Here is a 13629-nt window from a genome sequence, read left to right as displayed (position 1 = left end):
CATCATATTGGCCTTGCCCGAGTTCATCATTTCTTTAATTTATCGTGGATGAAATGGTGAATAACACGGCAAGAAGTTTACAATATTGGAGGCAATGATTTCTAAGTTATGTTGTATATAAACAATCTAAGAAGGCAAAATATATCGTAAAATACCTCGTAGACTAAGCTACCTGAAGCAACGTCTACAAATTCATGCATTGTATAAAAATTATTGAGCACCGGAAACAGTCTTGTACACATTATTTACGGTTTTTAAAACGGGGCTGGCTTTCACGAAGTGCTCGCTGCAATAAGCATAATAAACTATCGGCATTTAAATTAACAGAGACATCTGTGTACCGGAAAAAAAATAGAGCATTTCACCATTTCACCTGATTCACCATATCACCCTGAATTACTTATATTGTCCATGTACGCCATGCGGTAAATAAATTAATGAAAAATATGATTTTGCATAAACAAAAATATAAACGTTGATGTTAAGATGCTAAAAGTAACAGAAAAAATATTATAATGGCAATAAAAAATAGTAAGAATAATAATCCACTGAAAATTTATTATTTTAAATTAATGTTTCAAAAAACGTATGAAGATACTGATATAATAATGTCATTTTATGTCCATAAACGCCTATTAAAAACGTAGATAAAGATGTCAAATACTTTGTTCCACTAATGACTGAAATACGTCCATCAATGTCCAAATTAATTAAACATTGTACATTACTGCCTAATATAAAGATGTATATGCAGGACTAACAATTACGATTGTGTTTTGTTTGACTATAAAAGAAAGACAATTTTTAATTCTTCTACAGTGGCTCAACGTTCTTCACATTTAGCAAACCAAGTAAGTTACAGAGTTTGATAAATATATTACTGATTTTGAAAAATTTTTTGAAAAAACTAGAAAAAGTTTTTTCTAGTTGTAAATATTTTGTAGACTTTATGACTTTTTATATTTTTGCAGGCTGAGTTCTAGTTTTAAATTTAGCGGTAAAATATATAACGCTAAATTATTATTTGATAAAATTTTTATATTTTATAAAGGGTGAGATAATATAGTCCAATACATCTTCGTCAATCCTTTAATAATTTTTAATTTTGTTCCAATCATTACCTTTTGGATCATAGTAATGTTCTAAGAATTTGTTTTTTTTTGTGGATATCCTCTCAGTTCTGTTGAATAATTTTTATACCGAATCCCAACAAATTTTAAATAAAAAATTTAAATGTGAAAGTGCTTTTTGTAATCAAAATAATCCTATCTATTTTTTGTTGTTTATTTATATTTTGTTTTCCACATTCATTTATTTAATGTTCTTTTTCCTGATTCAAACTGTTTCCCTTCTCTTATTTTGGTATTTAACTTAGTGGTATCTACTTCATTTTCATTTACAAAGGTTTAGCTTGTCAGCTTCTTAGTTTCATGATTATTTTTTTTACTTTATATACCTATTTTTACTTCCAGGCAAATGTTTCTATATCTTAACTAAAATAGTTTATAATTTGGCCCCATAACATATTTTTATACGGCCCTATAATATTTCTTTATTAATAATATAGAGTAAGCCTATCTTATATACTAAAACGCTAAGCCCTTTTCTTGTCCACCACTTTACTCAAAAACCATATTAGATAATTAAAATATTTTTTCGGAATATTATTAGTATTACGTATGAGATTGTCAAGATATACTTTTGGTACAAAAATTCACCTCCGGTTTTGTCATGACCGGAAGTTAAAATTTACTTTAAGTTTTAGACCCCACAATGTATATATGGATCGAAAGGTCTCGTCGAGACGAATCTAAATATGTACTTCCGGTTGCGATCCGACACCGGAAGTGACCCGAAACGCGCATAAAACGTCAAGATAGAGCAAATCTGACACCGGATTCGTGATCAGCATGCAAAATTAACTGCTAAATGATATCCATGTCGACATTTGATGAACTAAAAATTGCATTCCAGTTTTGAGGTCGACTTCCATAATCACTTTTTTTTACTTGCATTATTATTGATGAATGTTATGTATATTCTTGCTTATATTGTTTGTATTGATCTCTTAAATTTCTTTTTTAAATGAAAAATTTCATTTAAAAAACTCGATGTCGGTTTGGTCCGCTAGTGTACTATATTTCTTTGCAATATGTTTACCACAAAAATAACGAGTTTTTGTTAAATGTCTTTTTTAACGTCTTTTATTTCCTCATAAATCTATAAAATTTGTATTACCTTGCTTTCGTACATTCTTTTTCTTCTTCCTATGCCGTCCCCATTAACGGAGGTTGGCGACCACATTTCTAAAAGTTTCCTTGTTTTTGCAACGTGGAATAATTCGTCTATAGTCATGTTTGTCCAGTCTCAAATATTTCGCAACCATGACTTTCTCTTTGTATATATTCCCTTTTTGCCAACGACTCTGCCCTGCATGATGAGCTGCAGAAGACTTTATTTATCATTCCTCAGTATGTGTCCAAGGTATGCAGTCTTGCGTACTTTTATTGTTCTCAACAATTTTTTTGTCACGACTTATCCTTCTCAGCACTTCCTCATTGGTGACCCTGGCAGTCCATGGAATTCTCAACATTTTAACAAGGGTAATTCTATATTCTAACAACGATAATTTACACATTATCTAATGTGTGAATTTTCCGCATTTTCCGTATAAAACAAACAATTAAAACCGATCTTTTTCTTCACATCTGCATAGATTAGTCCTTTTTTTATTTTTTTATTTAAACAATATCCAAAGTGCTAATATGACATGTCAGTAATCTGGATGAAGTTTTATTTTGTTGTTATAGAAAACAACTGTATTTTTCATACACAGCTGTATTTTTTATTGTTCTGTTTTTACTAAAAGGTTTCTTATTAGTCAGTGATAAAAAATATTTTAATGCTTTTGACTTAACAAATTATACGCCAATAAAATATTACAAAAAGTCTCCCCTCGATTATAATTACTATGAAAGGCTGGTTTTCTTCTACACATTTCTACAAACAAAGAATCTTGCAATCTCAGAATCACATATTTTTTAGTCTGAAGTATCTCGCCTTAATGCATATTTTGATTTCACTACGTATTAAATGTACATACGCGATATAGCAAAGTGGTTATTTAAAGTTAGTTATTTTCAAAACAAATTGTAAAATGAAAGTATTTTCAAAATTAACTGTGCTCAAGTAAAATAAGAATACCTAAATTCACAGTCTACAATATTTCTTTAACATCCAATGGTACTTTGCTTCGACGAAGATTAATTAATCGTTATATCCTTTATAATCAACCACTTAGTTTGTTTGGTTGTCGTCTTATATCGAGGAAAAGACACATTCACAACAGACTCCATTTTGTTAAATTTTTTTTTATGCCATTTTTCTCCTTCGTCGAAGATTTTTAATAATTTGTAATAGTTCTTCATAAACTTAAATCATTACCATCAGCTTTATTGTGTTTCCTACATTTTTATCTATTTTATCGTGGTTACATTTTTCGTCTGCTTAATACTAGGGATGGGTGCGTAGGTGATTTTCCATTTCCGTTCATGCTCTCACTGTTACTTAGTCTCAGTCATACTCCTAAATTGAGTCTTGCTCATGAACATATGTAATCCATACGTAAATATAAAAATTGACGTATGTGAGACCGTATTCTTTCTTGATTTTGGACGAAGATCTTTTATAATAAAATTTATTTATTGTTTAATAAACACTTCCTTTCTTGAAGCTGACAGTGATCAAAATGCAAATTTTCTAAGGAAAGTTGACTCTATGTTTTGCTTTAATTGAAAAGAGATTAAAGAGAACAATCATTATGCATTACGGGACTTCATATCTCGTTTTTGAAAACATTCCGCAGTAGCTTTGTACAGTGAATGCACCATGTTGCATTTTTATGTCTTACAAAATTTATAACTTCAAAAAATTTTTTTCTTAAGTTCTTTTCTGATTTTATAGTGACAACATGAGAACAAAACGTGACATGCAACCTGTCGAAATTACAAAGCCTGTCGAAGGTTCAAACGTTAAATAAACATGCATAATATGCAACTGCGGTATATTTGTAAGATTACTGAGATTAGTCGCGTAACATAAACCGCCGCAACTTACAATAGATAGAAGAGCATTCAGTCGCAAATTGTCGTTGGTGACGCTTATAATTTTTACTTATTCCAGATATAACTATTAATAAAGAAAATGAGAGCTGTGTTGGTAGCAGTCATTTTGGGATGTTTAGTAGCTGCGTCATTTGGAAAATTGGACAGGAGTGTAAGTATATACTTTGATAGAAAGATAGTTTTTTTTTTCTTTGCTTTTTTCTACTTTAAAGTCTCTGTATCTGCTCATGATTGTGATAATTTTTAAATATGTCTTTATAAACGGATTTTATTTCATTCTCATGCAGATTTATTTACAAACATACAAACACAAATTGTAATACTTTGGTGTAACTGTTTTGAAATTACTATAAAATACAGATATACCAAGTAGATCTACAAATATAGAAATTCAAAATTAATAAACTCTGTTGAACGGTGTTAAAATAGTGAATGTATCTGAAGACAATACCGAAAATATGAACAAAGTATGAAAATTGTAGAAGGCGCTGTAACAGTTTGAATAACAATAAATGATCAACTATCAACATATATGATAATACTACTAATTCGTAATTTAAGTATGCGAAAATTCAAATAAAGAAAACCTTTTCACTATCTCGCATATATAAGATGAAACTCATACTAACCGATCTCCAGCTATCCAGAGGAAAACTTTGCAGGCATACAGCTACTAGATGGTTCGATTAATCTTTTGCCCATTCCCAACGATCGATTTGCACGTTAGAATCACTACGGACCTCCATCAGGGCATTTCCTAACTTTGTTCTGACCAGGTATAGTTCACTATCTTTCAGGTCCCAGCGTGTAAGCTCTTGATGCACCCCTTATTGTAATGAGAATGAGACACTCAGGGAGTGCGAAGTAACCTCTTTTAAGGGTAATTCGCTTATCCTTTTACGGTCACAGCAAGGTAAACCTTTACTTTCATTACGCCTTTAGATTTAGTTATATCCCAATAACTCGCGCTCATGCTAGACTCCTTGGTTCGTGTTTCAAGACGAGTCCTGAAAGTACCGAAATCTAGAGCATCGTTCATCGGCGTTTCATATGAGGTTTGTTCGAGAACACGATAACCACCAGTGGTTCTGGAACAGAATCAGGTTCGATTGCTGTCAAATAGAGAACGAGCTTGCTACGGGACGAATTCTAACCAAAGTAGCGGCCCTGCACCACTATTGTACTGTCGAGTGAGTCTGTCAGAACACTAAGGGTCTGGATAATTAAAAATTACGCGGGCTCCACCTTGAGTCTTAGACAGACTAACCTACTTTTCTACTAGAGGAAAACTGCACCCGTTCGAGATCGACAGGAGAAATATATGTAAAAGTAATAGTCTTCTTCTTCTTTTTCTACTTCTTGGAGATCTTTCGATCTATTTAATTCTGAAGCTACCTCTGGTTAATTTCCTGGGAGGTAGATTGCCAACTGTCCCTCCATCTTTTAGGTGGTCTTCCGGGAGGTCTTGAACCAGGCGGGTTGTTTTCTAGGGCAATTTTTGGGAGTCTATTCTCATCCCTTCGTCTTACATGACTGTATCACATCCTTTTACGCTGCCTTTCCCATCTTAAAATATCCTGCACTACTCTCTAACGTTTGTATTTCTCACAAAAGTAATAGAACAGTATATAATAAATAAAAATATTATAAATTGCATTTTTATTCTATTTCACGTAACCAGTGTAAATGCACACTAGCCCAGGAGGACCGACTTTTCATTGACGTGGCCTCCGAAGCACTGAAAGTGTCTTTATCATTTTTAGAAATAAAAATATCGTTGTTGGTACCGAGAATAGAACTCATATGTTTTGGCTTAAAAGTTTAGTATGTTGGCCGCTGAGCGGCGGAAGTGTTTCTCTGTCTTATTATATGAAGTAGATGCTTTTTCCATGAAAGTCAGTACAGTGGCCTTCTAATTATGGATATGCCTGCGTATGGTTAATATGTCTTTGGTGGAGTATGTCTAATTATTAGGTGGCAACTTCACAGAGAACTGTTTATAATAATTAAGATGAAATAGACCGCTTACCTAGCATGTATATTTCGACACCGAAAATATAAGCTTCCAAAACTAATCATAGAAGGAAAAATATAGAGCCTCAAAGTGTTTTGAGTTGAAATTCCGGGATTGAACAGTACTTAATTCATATACACTCCTGAGATTAGCACAAAATCGCTCACAATTCGCTGAAATTGTTGCCAAACATCTAATGAGGAAGACGCCTTTTGACAAAGAATATAGTTAAGATAATTGCTATGAATAAAGCACAAAATTAGTTACAGAGGGAACATTTACTATTTACATTTATAAAACTATATATTTCTTGAATTAAAATATTCAAAATGTCCGCTATCTGCATGGGTTTATCATATACTTTTAGCCAAGTTTTATGAAACTGTTGGAGTTTGATCATAATTATTATTTCTGTTGTATATTATAAATAATTTTTAGATGTTAACAAATATTTAAAGCATAGTAATATATTTTTTTATTTCAGAAATTTCCTCCACAAACTTTGGAAAATCTTAACGAATGGCATAACAAATGTAAAAGAATGACTGGAACTACAGAGGAAGATATTACGGCAATGATTAATGGACGTTTTCCAGAAAATATTGCCATTAAGGTAACAGATATTTTATTATTTACTAATAATTATATTTTAATTAATACTTCTGTTTGATTTTAGCGATATACTTACTGTTTGTGGGATATTGTATTTGGTGTAAGTATTTTAAATTATCATGTATTAGTCGATTTCATTTCAGATTTATTTTGCATTAAATTAAGATTTTTTTTGTAAAATGAATACAAAACTTGTACTTGCACTAGGCCATTTGTTCTGTAAGACTATCCAGATCTAATCTACTTTTTCTCTAATCCAGTTTTTTTTCTCCTACTTTACTCTAAAGTATCTAAAGTTCTGAAAGGGAGCAGTTTATGTATTAATCCTTTGTGCATAACTTTATCAAATGCCCGTCATATTAAAAAAAATTGAATAGATATTTGAACATCATTCGTAGAATACTGGTAATCCTATACACAATCTTTTTTGTCCTGAAGCGTAAAAATGGGGATATCAATCTAAAGAGATGTTTAAATGAGGAGGTTATTGCAGATGCTTTTGGCTTGATTGGTCCGAGATGTGAGAATATGTGGGAGGTATAAAAGAAAACAACCATACTGGTGGAACGAGCAGACTAAAAAACTGAAGACAAATTGCATGAGAGTAAGAAGGGAGTGTAAAAGGTTAAGAAGAGTATAAGCAGGATATTTGGAAGAGAGAATAAATAAATTAAAGCGAATGCAGAATAAATACAGGAATGAGATAAGAAGATCTAAGAAAGAAAGGTGAAGTAACCCGCTCCAGGATCTCGAAAGGGATATCTGGGGACAGAGCATCAAGATTGTCTGTACCGAATTGAAGGGGAAAAAGACACCTGCCCGAGGATGGCAGTTTCCAACAATTTTGAAAGAAGCTAAGGTTGTCCTTATCCCGAACGGTAGAGGTGAACAGGAAGAGGTATGATTTCGGCCAATTTGCCTTCTTAGTTTGATAGTTAAATTGTACGAACAGCTTGTAAAAGGCCGCCTTGAGCGGAAGCTAGAAGAAAAGCATGCGCTGAGCGACCGCCAATATGGTTTTAGGGCCAAAAGATCTATCATAGATGCGGTCACAGAAGTAACCTATTTAGTTACGCAGGATACAAAGAGATGAGTGGCTCTTATCCTGCTTGACGTCAAGAATGCCTTTAATATGGCATTATGGGAAAAAATCATGTCCAGGCTGATAGAATTGGGCGTTAGTGAGTACTTGGTCAATGTAATTGACAGATACTTTACTGATAGGTCCATAAGAGAAAAGATACCAGCATCAGTTTATCGCAGGGTGTTCCGCAGGGTTCAGTACTAGGTCCCATCCTCTGGAATCTCCTATACGACGGGGTGTTGAGGCTATAGATGCCATGGGATGCACTCTTGTAGTTTATGCCGATGATCTCGCACTGCCGGAAAAATCCTCTCTTTGCTTTATAGTGTAAGGTGTGAAGGTTGCACCGGGTTATTCGGTGCAACCTCGGGGTATAAGTATCTGGGAGTCTGGTTGTCGGAAGGACTAAGGTTCGGAGTACTTATCCAAAAGACGGTAGAGTAGGCGAACCGAAATCTGGAGGCATTGATACGGCTGATGCCAAACATTGGAGGCCCAGGTACCACCAAAAGAAAGGTGCTAAATGGAGTTTTCCAGTCGGTGGTAACCTACGCTGCCCCCGTGTGGTGTAGCATACTAAACACTGCGAAATACGCTAATCTAGCGCATATAGAAGAGTTTCAAATGAGGCTCTATATGTCATTGGAGCGGTGATGCCGATCGTTTTGTTGTGCAAAGAGCGAGCGAGGGTGTTTGCGAGGAGGAGGGATGTAAATATAGATGAAAATAAGAGAGAAAAAACGATAGTAGAGTGGCAGAGAGAACGGGCGAATGATAGCGGAAAGGCAAGGTGGACGAAGGAGCTTATTCCCGATCTGAGGCCGTGGTGGGAATGTAAGTTCAGGAAACTAGACTACTTCCTGACGCAGTTTCTGACTAGACATGGTAGTTTTGTATCTTCACAAAGTACCTTCACAAATAGAATAGGCAAATCTGCCTCGGCAGACTGTACTGTTTGTAGGGTACCGGACGCTTCCGCCCACATTTTTAACTGTCAGAGATGGGAAAATGAGAGGGGAGATTTCGAGAGGAGAGTGGATTTTGGGCCGCATGAAAGAAACATTGTAAACATAATGTTGAGAGGAGAGAAGTACACTGTCTGATTTCTGGGGTGATGAAGAGGAGGAAATTGAGCCAGGTATCTGAAATTTATCGTATCGCGAAATTTATGGGTAATATTATTTATTAGTTTATGGCCTAACGTCTGAAATATTTTCTGATTTACGGTAACAGGTATGGTTATTTATAAATTTTTGGTTTTTTATTTTAGTTGTTCATTGAGTGGCAAGACCTTCTCTCTAGAAAGGTGGTTAAGGTTTTAGCTGGAACACGGTTAATATGGCACTACCCTGGGGTCTTCTGGCCTAGTATCCTACTCGGCCGAAAGATGCCAGAGTGTCTTGTTCCGTAACGTATATTCCTCCACCGTTGCCTGTCAGAATTCAATGGATACCTTCTTAGGCACTTACTGGAATCTGGCACTACAGCAATTAAAAAAAAAGTCCTGAAGCTGATGGATAGGAAAATCTTGTGTGAACTTACTTCAGCAAAATGTATGTCACATCATTAGGGATTGTCGTATGTCAACATTTGTTGTTATTCTTAAGAAGCCAAATGACAAGGGTTACGAAGAACACAGATTTATTATTCTCGTGAGCCACGTTGTTAACCCTGCGACGGTCGATGACCTAGTGCGACAGACCCTGTTCTTGGGAATTTTTATATAATTTAAACATTGAACAGATTCAGAACCTTGCTTTCTTTAAAAAAGTTGTAAAATAACGTACTTTTTTAGATTAAAAAAGGCTTTAACATAGATATTGAGAAAACATGGCATTATCTACCAAATATGCACAAAGCTGACTATATAAATTACGCCCTATGCTACAAAAAAGCAAAGGACATTCGTAAGTATATACATTTTTTTGAGAATTTGGTTTTTTTAACGATGAAGGAGAGTACATTTTCTCCATTGCACCTTAATATTTTATCATTATGATTTCTAGATTTTTATAGAGTTAGCTGTTACTACAGTATAATCAGCATATATTCTTCTTCTAGAGGTGTGTATCTTCTGATCATATTGACCCATCTTATTTTATTTACAGTAGCTCGAAATAGATTAGTTGACGGTAGACCAGTCCATTTCTTAACTTGGTCAGCCAGGATATTTGTCTGTGTCCAGAACCTTTCTTGTCGTCAATCTTGCCTTGTAAAATGAACTGTAGAAGTCGATATCTATTACTACGCATAATGTGGCCGAAATAAGCCAATTTTCTGTGCTTTACGTTAATAATTTCTTTGTTTTTTCTTAGTCTCTGGCTAACAGTTATGTTAGTTGTATCGTGAATACATATATAAGACCATTTACATTCATTGGTAGCACCACATTTCAAATGCCTCTAACCATTTTATGGCATCTTCTATAAGAGTCCAGATTACTTCTGCATAAAGGAGGACACCAAAGAAGTAACATCTAAGAGTTCTTATATATTGATATTTAAAGAAAAGTTACAGAGAATCTCATTAAGACCTTTAAATCGTAGTTTCTTAAATAGTATTGTCTGTTTGATTTGTCTGCTCAGTACTTTTTTTCTTCTTTTCACTTTTGGGACATTATTGGCTGATATCAATGATTACCATATCTTCTGCTTCTTTTTTTTATGTAGACATGAATTTGTTTTTCAATTTACCTCCAGTATGTTCTCGTTCCATAACGTTCTCGTAACCGTCTATTTCCATCTTTGCTACTCTCTTTATTGTCATTCGGCTTATATGATCGTTTTATTATACTCTTTCTGCTGTTTCTAACATCCTTTTTCTCTTCTCTGTGTCAGATCATGTTTCTGCCGCGCATGTCATTATTGGTCTGTTTTGTAAATTTTGTCTTGCATTTCTTGTCCGATATTTTCATTTCTATATATTGTTCCATTCAGGCAGCCTGCGGCTCTGTTTGCTCTATTCACTTGATCTTCCACTTCAGTTTCGAGCTTTCCGTAGCTAGATAATGTGATGCCTAGATATTTAAACTCCATCAATTGTTCTATTATCTGACCTTCTAGCTCCAATTTACGTCTTAGTAAATTTGCTGTTGCAACCATGCATTTTGTCTTTTTTGGAGAAATTAACATATCAAATTTTCTGGCGATTACACTTTAAGAGAGTAATATTGCGTCGTCTATATAGCAGATTCTTTTAAGTTGTTTTTTTTTCATTTGGTATCCTTTTTTAGTTCTTACTTTTTTTATTATTTCATCCTTAATCAGGTCGAACAAAAAAAGATTCAGGGAATCTCCCTGTCTTCCACTTTTACTTTTAATTGGCATATCTAATTTTATTAAATATCTGTTTAGTTTTATCCCTGCGACTTCTGATTCATTAAAATCCAGTAAGTTTCATTGGGAGTAGTATTGTTCTGCAGATATTTTTATTATCACTCGGAGTAAGCGCTAAATAATAAACGTAGCAATATATTCTTGTCCTAATTCCGTGATAATTTCGTCTTCTTTGCTTATTTCGCGCGCAATTTTTACTGTAGCTTGTTGATAATAGTAGAATTGTCACAATAATGTTATACCTCGTGCGATCACGTTTTTGTTTGTAAGAATTTCTAATAATTTATCTTGTTTAACCCTATCGATTGGGTAGCGGGTAGGAACTCCTTTTGGATAGTCCTATCAGGGAAAATGAATCAATCCCTGCCCTCCGCAGATTCCAGGTGTTTCATGACCCGGGAAACTAGTACCTGCTTGTGCTTAGGGTCCCTTATCCAGGGTCACGGACGAAGTCCACAACGGCAGCCACGGCAGAGAAGAATACCTTCGGTATGGTTTGGATGGCGGAAGTGGCAATTCTTTGATTTTAGGGATTGTATAAAATCACTCACTAACCCGTCCAGCGAGCGTGGCGTTTTAAGGCTGAAAAACCTCCTAACAGGAATATGACGATATCTAAAACAAAAGGAATGGGTCCCCAGGTGGGTAGACCGTACAGCAATGGCAAATTTCACTCGAACTTAAAGAAGTCATTAAGGGCTTAAAATGGGACATACTTGGTCTAGTACAGGTAAAAAGAAAAGGGGAAGAGTGCATAACAACAGAGTCCGGTGACGTCCTATATTACAAAGTGCGAGAAGCTAAGCTAAGATTTCTAATTTCCTAGAAATATGCACATAAAGTAGAGCAATTTGTAGGAATATTTGAAAGAATTGCAATGACTAGGCTAAATGTAAACGAGAATATCTCCCTGAATATTATTCAAGTATACGCTCCAACCGCAGGACATCCCGATGAAGAGATAGACGAATTTTATGAAAAAATTGCAGAAACTAGCACGAATTATCACAGCACGTATACGATGATAATAGGAGACTTCAACGCTAAGATCGGACGACTTGAAAAAATCGAAAACTATATAGGACAATTTGGCTCTGGAGTTAGAAATAAAAGAGGAGAAACCTTGGTTAACTTCCTACAGTTAACTTAAACATCAAAATCAAAACTATATAATTTCGTCTTCATCATCATCATCCAGCCTCAAGAGTCCACTGCTGAACATAGGCCTCTTCCTCATGTTTCCATTCCAATAACCTCTTTGTCCATCGCCCATCTGTCATTCTGGCTATGTGTAATAATAATTTCGTCTTACATCTTTTAAAATACGTATTTCATCTAATATATGTTCACCACATTTTACTAATTTTTAAGTAATACTACACAAGCCATCATAACCAATCGTCGTACATTTTTTTATGTTACAAAAATTAATTTTAGCCGGAGATGACTGGGTCGAGAAAATCTGGCAAATGCAAAAATGTAACCAAAAGAGAATCGATGACGCTGTGAGTATGATTAAGAGCAATTTTATTCATGTAATGAATTCAAATAATAATTTAACATATCAAATGACAATATTGTGTAAGGTAGTTAATTAATATTCCTAAACTAAAATGTCGAAACATTGTATTGTATTGTAATGAGTTTTTATATTTAAGTTAGAAAAAAGTAACTTCTTCTGCCTATTGATTAATACTTCTAATTCTGTTTTAGCATTACATGTTCGCCTAAAGACTACTTAAACTCTACCGATATGGCCCCGCTAAAATCCCATTGCTATTTGATAATAATATATATATATATAAAAACTGAAATAAATGAAGATAAAACCTATACGTTTGTTTTTTTTTAATTCTGTTTAATTCTTGCTGATAACAAATAAATACATATAAATATGTACTCTACAAAAACAGTAAATTTTACTCATAATTTTTATACGTAAACAGAACCTATTTGAATCGCTTACTGCAGAAAGGTAACAAGTCCAGTTTCTCCAATTTTTCAGGAGAGACAAAAAATTTGGTAAACTCAAACACACTACTGGTATTAATTTTTTTGCATTTAAGGTTGATGTGATTGGGCATTCTGGACTACTACATTCTAATAAAATATTTAAATATTTTAAGAGGAGAGGGTAGAGAATTTTTTTGTGTTCCCTTTCTGCCGTAAACAAGAAACTTTAAGAAGTTATAAGGAAAACAATCAATATACAAACAGAATGTTTTATGAGAATTAATTTTAATGAAATAAAACAATGTTCTATACATAAAATAAGGCAATTAAATCATAAACTAAAACTTTGAAGTAAATTTCAGTTCAAGTTTTTAGTTTTCTTCTGTAAATGCCGGTGTAATTGGCCATGACAAAATCGGATTCCAAAAATTCATTTTTTCTTCCGGGATGTATACCAATGTTTTCTTCATGTCTTCCATTTTCTTGTTGTTAATTGGAAATACAGTT

At 34.0% G+C, this 13629-nt stretch overlaps 1 protein-coding gene across 1 annotated transcript; it reads left to right on the top strand.

Annotated features, from left to right (window-relative positions):
- Positions 1 to 811: 811 nt before the first annotated feature.
- On the top strand, positions 812 to 12965 carry LOC140433161 (uncharacterized). The gene is made up of 7 exons (XM_072521207.1): positions 812 to 851; positions 4183 to 4275; positions 6623 to 6751; positions 6815 to 6850; positions 9630 to 9741; positions 12607 to 12674; positions 12883 to 12965. Exons 2-7 carry the CDS (start codon positions 4204 to 4206, stop codon positions 12898 to 12900), a joined length of 435 nt encoding a protein of 144 aa, XP_072377308.1. The 5' UTR covers positions 812 to 851; positions 4183 to 4203; the 3' UTR covers positions 12901 to 12965.
- The last annotated feature ends 664 nt before the right edge of the window (positions 12966 to 13629 follow it).

The sequence above is a fragment of the Diabrotica undecimpunctata genome, chromosome 2, assembly GCF_040954645.1.
Source record: "Diabrotica undecimpunctata isolate CICGRU chromosome 2, icDiaUnde3, whole genome shotgun sequence".
Taxonomy (NCBI): domain Eukaryota; kingdom Metazoa; phylum Arthropoda; class Insecta; order Coleoptera; family Chrysomelidae; genus Diabrotica; species Diabrotica undecimpunctata.
This window is presented reverse-complemented; position numbering and strand designations above follow the sequence as displayed.

Excerpts from the sequence above, each read along its gene's own strand:
- LOC140433161 (XM_072521207.1), top strand. The coding sequence starts at position 4,204 with ATGAGAGCTGTGTTGGTAGCAGTCATTTTGGGATGTTTAGTAGCTGCG. Across the intron at positions 6,851-9,629 it reads TGTGGGATATTGTATTTGGT|ATTAAAAAAGGCTTTAACAT; the intron begins GTAAGTATTTTA and ends GTACTTTTTTAG. Across the intron at positions 9,742-12,606 it reads CAAAAAAGCAAAGGACATTC|CCGGAGATGACTGGGTCGAG; the intron begins GTAAGTATATAC and ends AATTAATTTTAG.